The sequence below is a fragment of the Oryctolagus cuniculus genome, chromosome 17 (assembly GCF_964237555.1).
Source record: "Oryctolagus cuniculus chromosome 17, mOryCun1.1, whole genome shotgun sequence".
Lineage (NCBI taxonomy): Eukaryota > Metazoa > Chordata > Mammalia > Lagomorpha > Leporidae > Oryctolagus > Oryctolagus cuniculus.
Window position 1 is genome coordinate 30,858,434 of NC_091448.1, and position 18,385 is coordinate 30,876,818.

Genomic DNA, 18,385 nt, shown 5'->3' on the forward strand with positions numbered 1-18,385 from the left:
AAATGTTTTTAAAAAGTAAAATCATAAAAAAAGAAAAAAAGCTCAAGAACATTTTCACGTTTAAGTGCATTTATGTTACCTGTGTCCTGAGTGTTCCATGTTTTGCCTCTTTTGTTTTGTCATTGATCTTTTTCTTATTGATTTATAGGAGTACTTTATGTATTAGGGAATTAAGCCTTCATGCTGTGAGTTATTCATTCATAGTATTCCATACTTTCCCTGCATAGTCCTTGTTCCTATTTTAATAATATACTTATGATTATTTTTAAAATTCCATAAGATCAAGATCCATGTCTATTTGTTTATCATTGTATATTCACTGAACACCAAGCAAAATGTTGAACACATAATAAATGATAAATTAATTATTTAATTAATAAATATATGAGCCAAACATGATAAAGAGAATCTATGATACATATAATAAACTAGACAATTGGGGGCCTGTGCTGTGGCATAGCAGGTAAAGCTTCTGCCTGCAATGCTGGCATCTCATATGGGCGCTGGTTCGAGTCCTGGCTGCTCCACTTCCAATCCAGCTCTCTTCTGTGGCCTGGGAAATCAGTGGAATATGGCCCAAGTCCTTGGGCTCCTGCACCCACGTGGGAGATGCAGAGGAGGTTCCTTGTTTCTGGCTTCAGATCGGCATAACTCTGGCCATTGTGGCCACCTGGACAGTGAACCAGCAGATGAAAGAGTGCTCTTTCTGTCTCTCCTTCTCTCTGTCTGTAACTCTACCTCTCAAATAAGTAAATCACTAAAATAAATAAATAAATATACACCAAAAAAAACTAGAAAATTGAGACGGACACTTTATGGAAACATGATGAGCTTTATTTTTTGTATGTTGAGTTTTAGGGAGCAGCCAATATTCTAGGTTGAGCATGTTCAAAACTCTAATTTTGGCAATATACCCATGAAGATTTTGAAGTTATCACCATAAAGTTGATCATTAGAAACAGATAATCTCTGATAGAAAGATTGTTATGTGAGGGTTCACAAGCACTTACAATCAGAAACAATTTCAGTTGGTTATAGTTATAGTCATATCAATTTTAAAATGAACTTGAAAAAGGGAAATAGAATGAAGGGGGAATGTAATGAAAAGGGGGAATAGATTATATATTTCAATATTTGGAGTAGTAACAATTATTGCAAAGTATTTATATAATGCTATAATCACACCAAAATCATTTATTGTGACAAAAATGGAAACCTGAGTCCATCATAATCATTAGGCTTATGGAATCAAAAGTGTTCTTGTTGTATAAAGTATGCTATTTGTGTTTTTCAGATCATAATTGGACAGTGATTGTGCTATTACTAAACTACCAATGAGAGATTAATAACTCTGTTTAGTCTCCTAGTCTGCTGTTTATAAATTATATTAACTGCATGAAAAACAAGAAATTATTCAATCTTCTTAAAAGGAATGCTTATTTTCTCAAAAAAGAATTTATCCTAAAATAAACTATATATGCTATTTAATACACAAGGATAGCTATAGCTACAGTCATTGAATAACTATTTTGACTTAAATGCTTATGAGTTAGTACTTTTATTAGTCTGTTGTGAAGTCATATTTCTTGCTTAATAATTTTAAGACATAACCAAGGCAAGGTTTCTATTCTGAAAGTACAGAGAATGTAGTATTCCAATGTCAATCTCAATTTGCAAATGATCTTGAGGATGAAGTGAAACTATCTTTAAAGTATATACTTTTGGGGCTGCCATTGTTTCATGGCAGATTAAGCCACCTTCTGCAATGCCAGCATCCCATATGGGCCCCTGTACCCATGTTGGAGACCCAAAAGGAGTTCCAGGCTCCAGGCTTCAGCCTGGCCCAGTCTTGGCCATTGTGACCCTATGGGGAATGAGCCAGGGATGGAGGATCTGTTTCTCTCACCCTCTCTCTGTCTGTCTCTCTCTTTCCCTTGTTCCCTTTTTCCTTCCCTCTCTAACTCTGCCTTTCAAATAAAGACATAGAAATAAAATATATGCTTTTCTTAACCTTTTCACTTCAAAATATCTGTGACTTAAATTAGAAAAACAGATATAATTGTGCTCTCCAGAAAGATAGGTAATTTAACAGGAAAAATATTTATCACATTAGAATAACTTTCTACTTAACTTTAGCTGCCTTTGCCTTGTTGATCAGAATTCTGGTATTTCTGAGCACTTTTTGGTCTGAAAGCAAATTCCTGTGTATAGTCATCAGATTCTTCTCTGCAGGTAAGGGACTTGTCAGTGATGAATGAAGTGATCTGTAAAAAAAGATGTAGAAAGTGTGAAGATGAAAAGTCTACTTGAACTGTTGCAGTAGCAGCTAGGGCCTGTCTGGCAGGTGCTGGTGGTGGACCCTAGAGGAGACAGAGTGTCAGTTCCTAGAAGAGACAGACAGAATGTCACTTCTTAGCCTTTTCAGAAGTCAATCATGTGCTTATGCTGAGTTCTCACAAGTGCTTATGTTCTACTTAGAATAGGGACATTTATTCACTGAGAGAACCAAATCTCCAAAGTGGCCTGTGTTAATATATGAAGGAAATAGTGACAGAATTTTTGCCTAGGACCTTATTTGATACAATTTGTAAATTGTTAAAAGACTGGACTTCAGTATAAGGGAAAAGCTTTTGGTTTGTTTTTCTTTATTACAAAACAGCATCCAGATATCACTGCTTCTCAAAGAATCTTCTCTTAAAATAGTGAGCACTGATGCACTCAAGGGGTTATTTCAAATAGTTACTGTTCCTTCAGCCCCTTGCTGAGACCTAGGAGAATGGAAATCATTGATTTGTTGTTAAAACTCAGCTACTTTCTGCTTCCTGAGCCATGAAAACCATTGTTTTGTGTGTATGTGTCTTGTACTCATCAAAGGAACCTTGATAAGCCAGTATCAAACAGCTGATCCAAAAGGTCACTTAAAATCCTTAGCAGTACTCAGGAATGCAGCAGAGGGTGAGAAACCCTTCTACAGGGCTAGTGCCTAGAATTAGAACATCAAAGAATGTGACTGCCTAACATGGGGCTGTTCTCTGGGTACGATGAGGGCAGAAATATACTCACTTACAGAAATGGCCAAATGTTGCTTGCTTACTTTAATCTGCATCTCTTTACAGTTAACTATTCTAATTCCCATTATAGAAATACAAGCTAAATTTAGCAAATTGTTTAGCCGTTTATGTTTAGTGCACCAAATTCTTAATTAACAAAGTAAAATGCCACAATCCATTATAAATCACTTTACTAAACTTTCAAACTTAATAAGGAATTTTGCCTTGTCCAAAAGCTGTGTTCACACCCCTGCTGATCTGGCACTCATGTTTGATTCCCTGTGGAGCTGAGTGAAAGAATGTAAAAGGAGCCAATTAAAGAAACATTGAGCCAGAATAGATGAGCAGAGGCCATCTTGTCCATCCTTCTGCCTCCAGGCAAAAACCATCCACTGCAACACAAAATTTTGCTTGAATCCTGCTGACAAAAATGCTCACCACATGTAAATGACAAGTCATAATCCAGTTATTGCAACTAAAGCAGATTGTTAACTGTTCAAAATGCATTTATTATATTCTAAAGATGCTGAATATGAAAGCTCATCTGAATTGGCCCTCTTCTTAGAAGACTATTTTGTACAAGAAATGTATTTAAATAATTGTAAAGATAGAGAGTTTTGTGTCCAGGAAATAAAGTTATCATCATCATCTTATTAAAAGTATTTTTGGTTTCCTTTCACTTTAGGCTTACCTTATGGGTGGGAGGAAGCTTACACAGCAGATGGAATCAAGTACTTCATCAAGTAAGTACAAACGTCTCAACCAAGTAAGCAATTTTCCTCACATCTGGAAAGAACCTGGGAGTTGCAGAATAATCAGCAAAACCAAGAAACCCCCTTGAGGTTAGAAAACTTAGTAAGAAGAAATGAAGCCTCACCATTTTCATTCCATGTGATTTAAATGCTAATATCAGATATCCTTTGGGAGAAAAATGGAAATAATTTCAAGGGACATCAAAAACTTAGAATCATCATTTGAACTTAAATATTTGCTGCCTGAAATCACTTGCTGGCTAATATTATTAATATTTATGGAAAGTTAATATCTAATGAGAAGTCCATTTTGTAGGTCTTAAAACTTCTTAATAATACTAATAATAATCATCATGGGATTTACACAGTAGTGAGGAGAGAGACAATAAATAACTTGAGAGATAAATAGGACAGTATTTGAGCAAACTTTATTTCAGTGGATTCTCAGAACAGCCCTTTGAGGTTTATGTATCCAATCATTTTCCCTATTTTATAGATGAAGAAAATAAGAGCCTTGAGTAATTGCCAAAAAAAAAAAAAATCACAGCTACTAAATTAACAAGCCAGGACTAAAATCAAAGCACACTGACCCAGATCTTGTCTACTATACTAGGCTAGCACTAGAACAGGAATCCATTTTCTAGCTACTGGACTGTTTAGTTTTACCCTGGACAAAGCAGTCTGCTGTACTTCCACTATATTCTGGGTAACTCCTTTCACATCAAAATTGGCAATATGAGAGAACAAAGAGAAATCCCAACAGACTCCCAAGATTCAAAGAGATTCCCTTGAATAGCTATTAGCAAATTATACTTCCCTGTATTTTATGGGGAAAGAGGAGTTATGTCCTTGCTGTTCTTTCAAGATTTTGGATTCTCAAACCCTGTGATTTTGCATAACTTCCTGTGTTTCTCATAACCTCCATTTTCTCATCATAAGATAAGGGGAATATAACCTACTTTATAGATTGTTAAATGTTAAGAACCTCCTATAGAACTCTGAACACAGTAGGTGACCAAGAAACTGTAGTTTTACAATTTGGAAAAACGACTATCGTGGAAAATTACCTTGAAAAATCACATCACTGTTGAAAGAATTGAGCAGGGTTTACGGAAGAACTAAGTTTAAAACCTGGCGAAGGGTTTTTTCCTTGTAGTCTCTAACAAAAATTGACAAATGAAGCAAAAGTATATTTTATAACATGCGGAAGGAAAGGAACTTTTGGAAAAGAGGACCCAGGAATTCAATCTGCAGATCACAGTTAGCATCACACTATTTTATTTCCGTAAGAGGACTCGCCTTCTGATATGCTGATTAACCTGTTCAGTTCCCAGAAAGTTTGGATCACTGCAGTGCTGATATGACGGAAATGAAAACCATATTCACATTTGAGCTACTACTAGATGGTGTTCAATAGCCAAGCATATTTGTGTGCAGTAGTTTTCTGTGCACTTAACAATTTAAGCATTTTAAAAATGTGGAAAATAGGTGTTCTTTGACCCTTTTTTTTTTCTTTGACAGGCAGAGTGGACAGTGAGAGAGAGAGACAGAGAGAAAGGTCTTCCTTTGCCATTGGTTCACCCTCCAATGGCCTCCACAGCTAGCGCGCTGCTGCCAGCGCACTGCGCTGATCCGATGGCAGGAGCCAGGTACTTATCCTGGTCTCCCATGGGGTCCAGGGCCCAAGCACCTGGGCCATCCTCCACTGCACTCCCGGGCCAGAGCAGAGAGCTGGCCTGGAAGAGGGGCAACCGGGACAGAATCCAGCACACCGACCAGGACTAGAACCCGGTGTGCCGGCGCCTCAAGGTGGAGGATTAGCCTAGTGAGCTGTGGCGCTGGCCGTTCTTTGACTCTTAGTAGTGGTGAGCTCTGTATTGCCTCTAGCCATGCCTTTATCCCTGAAGAACCTGAAAAGAACTGGATGATCAGAGGAAGGAAAACCAGCATGCACTATGAACTGGGGTTATGGGAAATGTCAGAAAGTGAAACTGGGCCCTTTACCTAAGCTTAGTTGTCTGTCAGTGTATTCTAACCCAAGGATGAATGTCAGAACCTAACTAATGTTGTATGAGAAAAGGGGCCAATTGGCCATAACAAAGAAGAAAAAGGAAGCAAGAGATGGCCTGGAGTTGGTTTGTCTGGTACCACCTAGCTTAAGCCACTGTCCCTTACAGAATGGAACAATAGCTTGGGCTGGACCCCTACTGCACAAGATAACAGCACCAAGGAGAAAAGACAAAAGAGAAACAGTCAACAAGCCCTTGGCTTCCCTGAGATCTAAAACACAGTTTCTGTAAAAGGAATAGAGGTACTATATTACTTTAGTCCCCTTCCTCCACTCAGAAAATGCACCCCAAAGGGTGTGTTTTGGAAGCCCATGAATTCTCTTCCTTGACCTTAATCTTGGTGCACAAGGAAAGCAGAAGAAAGATGACAAGATAACTTTGTTCCTCTAAAGGCAGTGGTGGATATCATTGTTTCACCATTACAGTTGGAGATACTGTTTGTAAAATAGGCCAAACTCAAGAAAATTGCAGAGCCAAGATACACATCCAGGGTGGTCTGGCTCCAAAGCTACCCTCCTACATACACATCTCCATGCTGCACCACTTCTCCTGATAATAATGTAGTTTGTTGACGTGTGACAAGATCTTGATTTAGATAGAGCTCTGCACTCTATCCATTTTAAAATTGCAGAATAGCAACTTAGTTCTAAGAATGAGTAGTTATCTCCTGGAGATTAGAAAGGTCAAAGAGTGAGAATGTTAAAATCTAACAGTATACCAGTGTTTCCTTTACTCAGTCTCACGGAAGAATGGGGTGCTTGTTATGAGTTACTTTCTGTTGTTGAACTTAATCCCACTCAAGCACCAAGACTTATTTTAGTTTAACTGTTCAAGATGAAAGTCTTATTTAATAATTGTTACCTACTTCCCTACCTTCTTACCCAAAGGCTACCGAACAAAATCATGATGAACCTCCATCATCATACATAATACAGTGAGTTCTACAGGCGATATGAAGCTTTATAAGCTGTACTAGAGACACAGCTATCATCTCTTGCTGTGCTCAGTGTGCCTGTTTCTCTTCTCATCTCCTGTCTCCATTTTTTCCTGCACACAATCTGCCTTCTTTCCCAGGTGTTTCTAAGTTGAAGAGGACAAAGTATTGGATAATCAGGCTAATACCAATTTCTTGTAAATATCTTGCAGGGATTCTTATGTTAGTCAACTATATAAGTTCTAGTCCAGGTAGATTTGATTACAGGAAAGCCTTCTGTTTTAAGGGAAAGAAGAGCATGGACTTTAAACTTGGATTCAAATGCTGATGCTTCTGCAGAAAGCTGAGTGACTTTAAGCACATTGACCTGACCTCTCTGGTCTTTAATTTTCATTTACAAATATAATTTGCATTTATAAAATGAACAGTATATTTCCACTCCATAGGGTTCCTGTGCACAGTGAACAAGCTTATGTATGCAAAGAGTCTATCATAGCTCCACGCCCAAAGTAGACACTTTCAGCAAAGGTCAGCCCTCTTCACTCCCTTCCCTCTAATGTTTTGGTGGGTGGTTCTTCAGGGCTTTTAGTTGCATTATTGTTAGACAATATTGCCAGATAAGTAAAGTCTGCATAAGCAAATATCTGCTATGTCCTTCTTGGAACTATTTAGTTTTGTTTTTTTTTTTTAAAAGATTTATTTATTTACTTGAAAGGCAGAGTTAAAGAGAGGGTCTCTCTCTCTCTCTCTCTCTCACACACACACACACACACGCACAAGCTGTGGGGGTCATGGGGTGGTGACAGGAATCTTCCATCTTCCACTTCACCACTCAAATGGCTGCAACAACCCACACTGGGTCAGGCACCAGGAGCCTGGAACTCCATCTAGGTCTCCTATGTGGGTAGCAAGGGCCCAAGCACTCAGGGCATCTTCTGCTGCTTTCCCAGTACATTAGCAGGGAACCAGAGCAGAAGTGGAGCAGCTGGGACTCGAATCAGTGCTCATGTGGATTTCTGGCGTCACACATGATAGCCCAACCTGCTAAGCCACAATGCAGACCCCTTTTGGTGGTTTTTGTTTTTAAATTTTCGTCTTTCCAGTATTACAACCAAAATTTGAGCCTAAGTAGCCTGTTAGCTTTTGAGATTAGTGGTGGTTCATTTGCCAGGTGAATGATACTTTGGAGGCAAGAAATCACAAATAATGAACGCAGAGCTTCGCCGCTGTCACCTCTGCTTAGAAAGCATAATGACTGGAATCACTGTCCCAGAACACTGGAAAGGATATGATCTGTATACGTATAATCTCTTCCTGAAACTGACGCCAGTCACTGTCTCCCCCAGAAACTGAATTGTTAAATCTGTTAGAAGCCAAGCCTCAGGCAAGGGAGTAACTGTCAGTGCTGTCCTAAGGATGCCCATAGGAACATAATTTCATTGAATATTCTGAGACATCCACATGTCCACTGCACATCTATAAATACTTTGTCCTCTACCAAAGTTCTGTTGCAGAAGAAAGTATTTCATCTCATGTAAACAAATTTCATTAGCCTTGGCATTGCTAGAGCCAATGTTTCATAGACCTAACAAACATGTATAATTCTGTGTGTGTATATAGCGACTTGTGAATGCATATATGCTTGTAGTTAGTGTTTACTCACTTGCTATAAATAAATATATATATATATAGCCAACTTTTTCTTTTTTTAAGATTTATCTATTTATTTGAAAGAGTTACATAGAGAAGGGGAGGCAGAGAGAGTGAAAGAGGTCTTCCATCCGCTGGTTCACTCCCCAACCAACAGCAATGGCCAGAGCTGGGCTGATCCGAAGCCAGGAGCCAGGAGCTTCTTCTGGGTCTCTTATGTTGGTACGGGGGCCCAAGGAGTTGGGCCATCTTCTACTGCTTTCCCAGGCCATAGCAGAGAGCAGGCTCGGAAGTGGAGCAGCCAGGACTCAAACCGTTGCCCATATGGGATGTCAGCACTGCAGGCAGTGGCTTTACCCGCTAGGCCACAGCACCAGCCCCAACTTTTTCTTTCTCTCTCTCTCTCTCTCAAATTTTTCTTATTTTATTCATATAGAGAGTTGTAACATTATTAAATTTAATGACAAAATATTTGTTATCGGTGCCAGCATTGTGGTACAGCAGGTTAAGCCATCACCTACAACACTGGCATCCCATTTCAGAGCGCTAGTTTGAGTCCTAGCTGCTAAACTTCATATCCAGTTCCATGCCTGGGAAAGCAGAGGATGTTGGCCAAGTACCTAGGGCCCTACCACCCACATGGGAGACCTGGATGGAGTTCCTAGCTCCTGGCTTTGGCCTGGCCCAGCCCTAGCATTGCAGGCATTTGGGGAGTGAATCAGCAGATGGGATATCTCTTTCTCTGTCTGTCACCCTCTCTCTGCCACTCTGCCTTTTAAATAAATAAAATATATCTTTTTTTATAAAGTGTCTGTTAAGTCAGGCAGTGGCTATAATGGTTGGGTCCTGGGTACCCAAGTGGGAGATTGAATATCCAGCTCCCAGGTTTGCCCTGGCCCAGCCCAGGCTGTTGCAGATATTTAAAGAGTAAACAAGTAGATTGGAGCTCTGTCTGTCTGTGTCTCTCTGCCTTTCACAACAACAAAAAAAAACAACCCACTTAAGAGATGGGCCAAGTCCTCAATAGACATTTTTCAAAAGAGGAAATCCAAATGGCCAACAGACATGAAAAAATGTTCAGGATCACTAGCAATCATGGAAATGCAAATCAAAACCATAGTGAGGTTTCACCTCACCCCAGTTAGAATGGCTCACATACAGAAATCTACCAACAACAGATGCTGGAGAGGATGTGGGGAAAAAGGGACACTAACCCACTGTTGGTAGGAATGCAAACTGGTCAAGCCACTATGGAAGTCAGTTTGGAGATTCCTCAGAAACCTGAATATAACCCTACCATACAACCCAGCCATGCCACTCCTTTGAATTTACCCAAAGGAAATTAAATTGGCAAGTAAAAAAGCTGTCTGTACCTTAATGTTTATTGCAGCTCAATTCACAATAGCTAAGACCTGGAATCAACCTAAATGCCCATCAACAGTAGACTGGATAAAGAAACTATGGGATATGTACTCTGTAGAATATTATAGAGCAGTAAAAAACAACGAAATCCAGTCATTTGCAACAAAATGGAGGAATCTGGAACACATCATGCTGAGTGAAATAAGCCAGTCCCAAAGGGACAAATATCATATGTTCTCCCTGATCAGTGACAACTAACTGAGCACCAAAAAGGAAATCTGTTAAAGTGAAATGGACACTATGAGAAACAGTGACTTGATCAGCCCTTGTCCTGACTGTCGATAAACAACTTAATACTTTATCCCTTTTAGTATTTTTTTGTTCTACTTAATACTATTGGTTGAACTCTTTAATTAAAACACAATTATTCTTAGGTGTCTAAATTTAACTGAAAAGTGATCCCTATTAAATATAAGAGTGGGAATAAGAGAGGAAGGAGATGTACAGTTTGGAACATGCTCAATCGGACTTGCCCCAAACGGTAGAGTTAGAAACGTGCCAGGGGATTCCAATTCAATCCCATCAAGGTGGCATGTACCAATGCCATCTCACTAGTCAAAGTGATCAGTTTCAGTTCACAATTAATCATAATGATAGGATTAAGAGTCAAAGGGATCACATAAACAAGACTAGTGTCTGATAATACTAACTGATAGAATTAAAAAGGAGAGAACAATCCAACATGGGAAGCGAGATACACAGCAGACTCATAGAATGGCAGATGATTCTGGCCTCAGAATCAGCCCTTAAGGCATTTGGATCTGGATGAAGAGCCCTTGAGAGTATTTTAGGCATGGAAAGACCCTCGGGGGGGCGGGGGGGAGAAGAAGACCTAAATGAAAGATCTCTGTGAGTGAGATCCCAGTGGAAAGAACAGGTCATCAAAGAAGGAGGTACCTTTCTCTGAAGGGAGGAGAGAACTTCCACTTTGACTATGACCCTGTCGGAATAAGGTCAGAGTTGGGGAATTCAAAAGGCTTCCATAGTCTTGGCAGCTCATGACAAGAGCCTAGGGTAATTACTGACACCATAAACAAGAGTGTCAATTGTTAAGTCAACAACAGAAGTCACTGTGCACCTACTCCCCATGTAGGATCTCTGTCCTTAATGTGTTGTACAATGTGAATTAATGCTATAACTAGTACTCAAACAGTACTTTACACTTTGTCTTTCTGTGTGGGTGCAAACTGTTGAAATCTTTACTTAATATATACTAAATTGATCTTCTGTATATAAAGTTAATTGAAAATGAATCTTGATGTGAATGGAATGGGAGAAGGAGTGGGAGATGGGAGGGTTGCAAGTAGAAGGGAAGTTATTGGGGTGGGGGAGCCACTGTAATCCAAAAGCTGTACCTTGGAAATTTATGTTTACTAAATAAAAGTTAAAAAAAAGAAATTAGGAAGTACATGAGAGAGATGGATATACTCTAAAAAATAAATAAATAAAATATTTGTTATCTTGAAGGTACTATCATGAATTATCTGATTAACTTGCCCATTTTTCCACCTGTGTTCCCTATGAAGCTGTATACTCTTGCAGGTTTATAGTAGTCTTTTGATATGATTCCATTTTAAAAGTTCATATGTTGGCCTGCGCCGCGGCTCACTAGGCTAATCCTCCGCCTGCAGCGCCGGCACCCCGGGTTCTAGTCCTGGTTGAGGCGCCAGATTCTGTCCCCGTTGCTCCTCTTCCAGTCCAGCTCTCTGCTGTGGCCCGGGAGTGCAGTGAAGGATGGACCAAGTCCTTGGGCCCTGCACCCTCATGGGAGACTGGGAGAAGCACCTGGCTCCTGGCTTCGGATCAGCGCAGTGCGCTGGCCGCAGCGCACCAACCGAAGCGGCCACTTTGGGGGTGAGCTAATGGAAAAAGGAAGACCTTTCTCTCTGTCTCTCTCTCTCTCTCTCTCAGTGTCTAACTCTGCCTGTCCAAAAAAAAAAAAAAAAAAAAGAAGTTCATATGTTTATGTCTGTCATATAGTATAACAAAATTATTATCAGTCATGTTTCTTAGTAAAACTGAATTTAAATATTACATATTGGATGTAGTTACTTGCCTTCATTATTCTCTTTCTTTTAAAAGATTCAGATTCACTCTGATCAACTGTCATATTTGTATTAACTCTGTACTTTTGCATAAAAATTTCCCCCAAAATCTACAGCTTAAATGTTGACTATTTATTCTTCTCTCTCAGTTTCACAGTGTCAGAAATCTAGCAGGTGCTTCACTGGATTATTCTGGCACGCTCTCTGTTGGTCTCTCATGAGGTTATTGTCAAACTTTTTGTTATCCAGGACTATGAATCAAAGAGTGTTCTAGTGGGAAGGTTGGAATATTTGTACCAAGCACACACTTGACAGAGTTTCGGTTCCTCACCACATTTGGTACACACGAGGCCACAGGATACTTGTGACATGGCAGCTGCCTTTTCCAAGAGCAAGGAATGAGAGACAAAGACAAAAGTTCAGATAGTATCTTTCATAACCAGCCTCAGAGTGAATGACACCCAAATACTTCTGCCATGTGCTGTTGGTCACAGAAACCAACCCTGGAGCAGTGTAGGAGGCAACTATGTTAGAGTGTGAACACCAGAAGGTGGGGATCGTTGGGCACACACACACACACACACACACACACATATAATCTATATATCTCTATTATGAAAGATAAAAAATTATCAATATAAAGTACTTGTCTTGAATATTCAGTTGTATTTTTGGCAATTTTTCAATTAGATATAATCACTTGTTTTTAAAAGTTATTTTAAAAAAAGTTACTTAAGCAGGGCTTATACTTCTCTGTGTATGAATTTGAGTTGATATGTCCTTGTGTCATATTCTAAAATTTGAGATATTGTTCTTCATGTTAAAAATTCCATTCTCCATTACCCAGAAAGTATTAGAACATCACTAAGTGTATGCTGGTAGAACCTCGGGAGTCTATATAATTTTTTTACAAAACAAAGGTTTCTGTCCAGAGCAAGGGAAGCAAATAGATTTCAACTCACACCAAATTTGTCATTCGGTAATAGCTTAACGGCTATCTCAAGTGCTTTAAGAAAAATTTTGAAGCCATATTCAGCCTCACTGGTGTATACTTTGATCAGTTAGAGGTGTATGCCATGGGTGCAAGGGAGAAGTGGAATATAGAACACCCACCACATCTTTGCACCCCTGGTCTTCCAGAGCATATTGCTAACACGGGGACTCTCCAGAATGAACAATACTAAGAGTACAACTGTTAGGCAGGCATAACAAAATAATTTTTTATGAGAATTTCAGTACTTGAGAACTGTGATTTTATGACTCTAAAGCATAACTAACATGCAGTAGGCATGGCTTTTCTCACTTCTATTCATTCAGTGTTCAATAATGACCTTAAATGACTATCTGAACTTGGGGTAGAATAGCCTGTTAGGTTGTTCTCAGGGTGGAAAGAAAATGGAATATAACCAATTTATGGATGACGTTTTCACTGTCAGTTTACCATACTAAATAAAAGTTTCAGTTACATTGTGTCATCTCATTTATCAAATTAAGAAAAAATAGAAAACACAAGAAAAGAATTCTAGGATATTACTTTTTTTTAGTCCCTAACTTTATTTTTCAAGTACCAAGTATTTTAGGTAATTCCAGTGCAATTAGAAATGAGGGCATTTAGAGAGGGGAGAGTGGAGAGGACCGATGGTTTCTGGATTAGAAATAAAACGCTGCTACTGCTTTCAGCTCTTCCTACATCCTTGGCAGATTATTTCAGTTTCACTTTGGTGGACACTGTCAGGAGCCCTCCCTCCTAAGACCTCATTAATTTGACTGCTTTGGTTCATTTTCAGTAAGTTAAGAAATGTCCTCTGACAGACTAATAAATTCTAAGGCTCACTTGATGAGGTGTCAGGACAATTTCTGTGAGCTGACTTCAGGCCAGATAAGGAAAATATGTGTAGGCTCTTCAGTATCTTTTACATGCATAATAATCCTGAGCATTTCATTCTTACTGAAACTATAATGAAGAAATTGACAGAGAACTTAAGAAAAATGTGAATCTTTTTAGTATTTTCCCCAAACAGTTTTTAGCTGTGAATAAATTGTAAGGTTCTGAAATCTCGAGTTTGGATTTCAGAGCTGTAATCATCTCTGTGGTAACTGTTTTAGAATATCCATTACCCACCACAGGGTGTCATATGCATGGGGACTAAACATTTATCAAATGAATGACTACTATCAAAAATTGAGGCAAGCAATTGGTAGGAAAAAAATAAGAGCTTTAATATCAGACAGACCTGGATTCTAATGTTTATGCCATCACTTTTTGAGGGTGACCTTGGTACTGGTAAGTCACTTCAATTGCCTATTCCCTCTATTCTCATCCAAAAACAAGGATAATTTGTATCGCTTATTTTTATCTTTTCTTTTTTTCTTTTTCTTTTTCTTTTCTTTCTTTCTTTCTTTCTTTTTTTTTTTTTTTTTTTTTTGAGAATTGAATGAAATTAAGTTTAAAGCCCCTAACAAAATGCCTGGCACTGGGTGAGCGCCCCCTTCCTTCTCTTACTGTGTACTACTACTATTTGCCCATGAAAGAGTTTTAAATGACACATTTGCACAGCTGCAGATAAAAACCAGTAGCCAAGACCTGCACTCATGGCATTCTCTGGCCAGTCAAAAGCCCTGTAATAGGAGCAGAGAGCTTGCATTGATCAAGAGCCTGAGACAGCTTGCTGGGGATTTTCTATAAATACCTACAAAGAGGTGTAGGCATATGAAGCACTGTATGAGAAACTGTCATTTAAACGAAAGGCCAGCCAGCTGGCTTGGGTTATTCAGAATGGCAAAGCCACTAAAATGAATAAAACATCCAGATCTAGACAGCCAACATCAAACTCATTTTTTTTTCCTACCATTTAACCAATGACAGGTGTATTACTTAAGCTTGAAGCATTTTTTTCAACATTTCATTGGGATATTATAAGCAGATTCTCTGAGATTGCTTAAAGTACTTTGGAAACCATCACCTTTCTGGGATTATACTTTTATGAGGCCAGATAAAGAATTTTCTCTGCCTGCAGGACCCTTTATTTAAATTTATCAACAAATTCTGACTTTCTTGTCAGACACTTTCCCAATCCACATTTGTTGCAGTGTTAATCTGCTAAGGGCTGCTGTAAGAAAACACCACAGAACAGGCTGCTTCAACAACAGAAGTCTGTTCTCATATGGTTCCGAAGTCTGGTAGTCTAAGGTCAAGGGCGCCAGTCAAGATGGAACCACTCTCCCTGGCTTCTTGCTCTGTCCTCATCTGGCCTTTTCTCTACATGCATGCACAGGGAGAAATCTCTCTGGTGTCTCTTCTTCTTATAAGGACATCAGAGCCCTAGGACCAGTGTCCCACCTCCGTGACCTCATCTAACACAGTCTCCTCGTAGAGCCGCACTACAGGTTAGGACTTTAATGTGAATTTAGGAGGGACATAGCTCAATCCACAACAGTTGCTTCTCCTTTGAATGATGTGGGGAGCAACTGGGAGCAACTCGGACTAGACTAAGTTACTGGAATTAAGACTTATTCTATGCATCTGCTCTCCCACAATATGGCGCTGGGAGAGGAGGAAACAGCTTCTACGCAGCTGCCTCCAGTTCAACCAATAAGCAGCAGGACCTGCTCCTGATTGGAGGAGAACAGCGTACTCGGCATGTGGGTAGCAGAGTTGGGATTGGTGGAAGAGGACTATAAAGGAGGAGAAAGACATGCACCAGGAACATCTAAGGGGAACATCTATCTGAAGGAACACCTGTGCAGCCCCCGAGAGAGCCAGCCGGCGGTGTGCCGCTCCCCCGCGGAAGTGGGGAAAGTGGCTAGGGGGAACCGCCCTTCCACGGAGGTGGAAGGGACGGTAGCCAACCCGGGAAGAACCAGCAGCAAACCCGGGGAGGGCCGAGCAGACAAAAGAACAGCGCAGGGTCCTGTGTCGTTCCTCCACGAAGAGGGGGAGCGACAAATTACTTTTCCTAAGACCTCTGGAACCTTCTTTTCCATTATGATTTTCTCCATTATGCTGTCATATATAATCTTTCTTCCTACACACCCACCAAGTTTTTAGCAAATTACAAGAATTGATCAAAACCACTGTCTTTTATCTTAGTCCCCAGTCTTTGTGAAAGGAGAAGTTGAGAAGAGCAGTGTGGTAGGCAGAATCATATCCCCTACAATGATATCCACATCTTAATCTGCAGAACCTGTGAATATGCTTTGTTACATGGTGAAGGTGTGCTGAGGTTGCAGGTGAAATTAAGGTTGCTAATCAGCTCACCCTAAAATAGGGAGAGAAGCCTGGATTAACCAGGGGTGTCCATTCTAAACATTCAAGTTTTTAACCACGAAAGACACAGAGAAGAGTTAAAGAAAGATATATGACAAAGCAGAATCCAAGATTACACCAAGATGCCGTGTTGCTGACTTTGAAGATGGGGGCCATAGGCCAGGGAATGTGAGTGGCCTTTAGAAACTGCAAAAGCAAGGGGATGGATTCTCTCTTAGAGCTTCCAAAAGGAAGACTTGTAAACTACAGAACTATAAGCTAGTAAATTTGTGTTGTTTTAACCATAAAATATGTGGTAATTTGTTAAGAAAATGAAAAAGTAATAGAGTTAGAGACAGAGGTGGCAGATACATGGTATACCTAGCATATGTTAGCCACAGAACCCTGGAATTTATAAATGCTATGTCTTAAGCTATTGAGGCAAGTATTACATGTCTTATCAATTAAGAAACTGAGACTCCCAGTGTGATTTTTCTCAGAGACACATGCTAGCCCGTTGTGCACATGAGCAACTTGGAGTTTCACACCATGGCTATATATTCTACATAGAAGGGCTGCATCTGAGTCCTTGATCTGCTGTTATTTGACCTCAGGGCACTTAAGGTCTTTGTGCCTCAATTTATTCTGTAAAAATTATAGAGAAAAATAAGAGATTTGTAGAAAAAGCAAATGGGGAAATTGATATCCAAATGCATTGTAAAGTACAAAAAGCTTATCTGATTTATGATCTTACCCGGCTGCCACATACCTGAACATCTGTATCAATACCTGAACATCTGTATCAAATGAAATATCTGAGTATCAAAGGAGCCAAAGGTATTCTTCCTTAACACCTACACTTTGTTATTGAGTATTATTACTAACAAGATACCTCTCTGAAAATCTCATCCCGCTGTTGGGTGTCAGATGCCTTAGAAACATGATTCCGGCTGCATCATGATCATTTCAGAGGCTGGAAGTCCTAGTGTGGTAAACCCACCTCAGTAAGCTTTAGGGAATCAGCGATAGTGTCTGGTAACATTTTATGCTCTAATGGTTGAAACAAAATTTGTTTAACATTGGCATTTGTTTGAAGTAAATAATTATACCTGAAAGCCTGGAATTTGAGTAAGTTTATATTTAACTCTACCTATTTAGAAAATAAATTCTAGTCAAATTTGTTTGAATCATCTTACTGATTCATTTATTACCATCAGCAGGTACATGACAAGGCCTTTGCTCCGATATTCGTAGAGGGGGCTAGAAGTGCTGACTATTTTGTAACTTTGGGGTTATTTGAATAAATCAGTCTTGTTTCCTGATAGCATTCAACTTCTGTACACATATTTCTGAATCATTTAGGACAAGTCTACTGCATTACCATGTCTGAAGGTGTTCTAGCTGATCCTTCATTATGAATAAGCTAGTGTACCACTTTTGAGTATTTTTCCTCAGTGATGTAACAAAAGTAATCCATCAGTGGAATGCATAATGGATCAATGCAGCATGATTGACCCCACTTCTGTTAACCTGACACCAGGGCTATCAAGAAGCCAACATTCTAGTTGACAGAGAGATGAATAATTTTTTGCTACACAATGTAAAAAATGACCACTGTGGGAACATGAAGCCTCTGACTCAGGCTTCACATAAGTACTTTTTATTAATAGCTACTCAAAGAAGTTTCTTATGGATGTCATGGCAAGCACTCTTTCAGACATAATCTGTAATCATTAAATCAGTCAGCCAACACATCTTTAATTAATTTCATCTTGTAAAGCTGAAGAGCCCTTTAGGTGGTCATTTAGTCCATCCCAGAGCCTCCTTAAGTATTGCTTTTGAAGTCAACCCGTACATCTGAGGCTCAGACAGTAATTTAACATTATGGCGACAGTATCAGAAGATGTAGATCGTGACTCTAATGAGTACTAGTTTTATGACCTACAGTAAGTTATTTCACCTTTTGCAGCATCATTTTTCTCATATATACAATAAAAATGTAAGTATAATTCTTTATCTCCTTAAAAATGTACGCAAGTTTTATGGGGCAAGCATTTGGCCCAGCCATTAAGACACCAGTTGGTACATCCACATCCTACATCTGAGTGCCTGGGTTTAATCCCTGGTGCTGGCTGCTGATTGCAGCTTCTTGCTGATACAGACCCTGGGAGACAGCAGTGAAGGCTAAGTACTTGGGGTACCTGCCACCCACGTGGG

General features: G+C 39.5%; 1 protein-coding gene across 6 annotated transcripts in view; it reads left to right on the top strand.

The window, feature by feature from the left end:
• STXBP4 (syntaxin binding protein 4) overlaps nucleotides 1-18,385 on the top strand; it is a 222,494-nt gene that overhangs the window by 160,387 nt on the left and 43,722 nt on the right. For all 6 annotated transcript variants that reach the window (XR_011383518.1, XR_011383517.1, XM_070060907.1 and 3 more), the window contains one exon: nucleotides 3,736-3,793. Coding sequence is in view for 4 of the 6 variants with exons in the window: in XM_070060907.1 (XP_069917008.1) it covers nucleotides 3,736-3,793 (58 nt within the window). In the remaining 2 variants the exon portion in view is untranslated. The remainder of the gene's footprint in view (nucleotides 1-3,735; nucleotides 3,794-18,385) is intronic.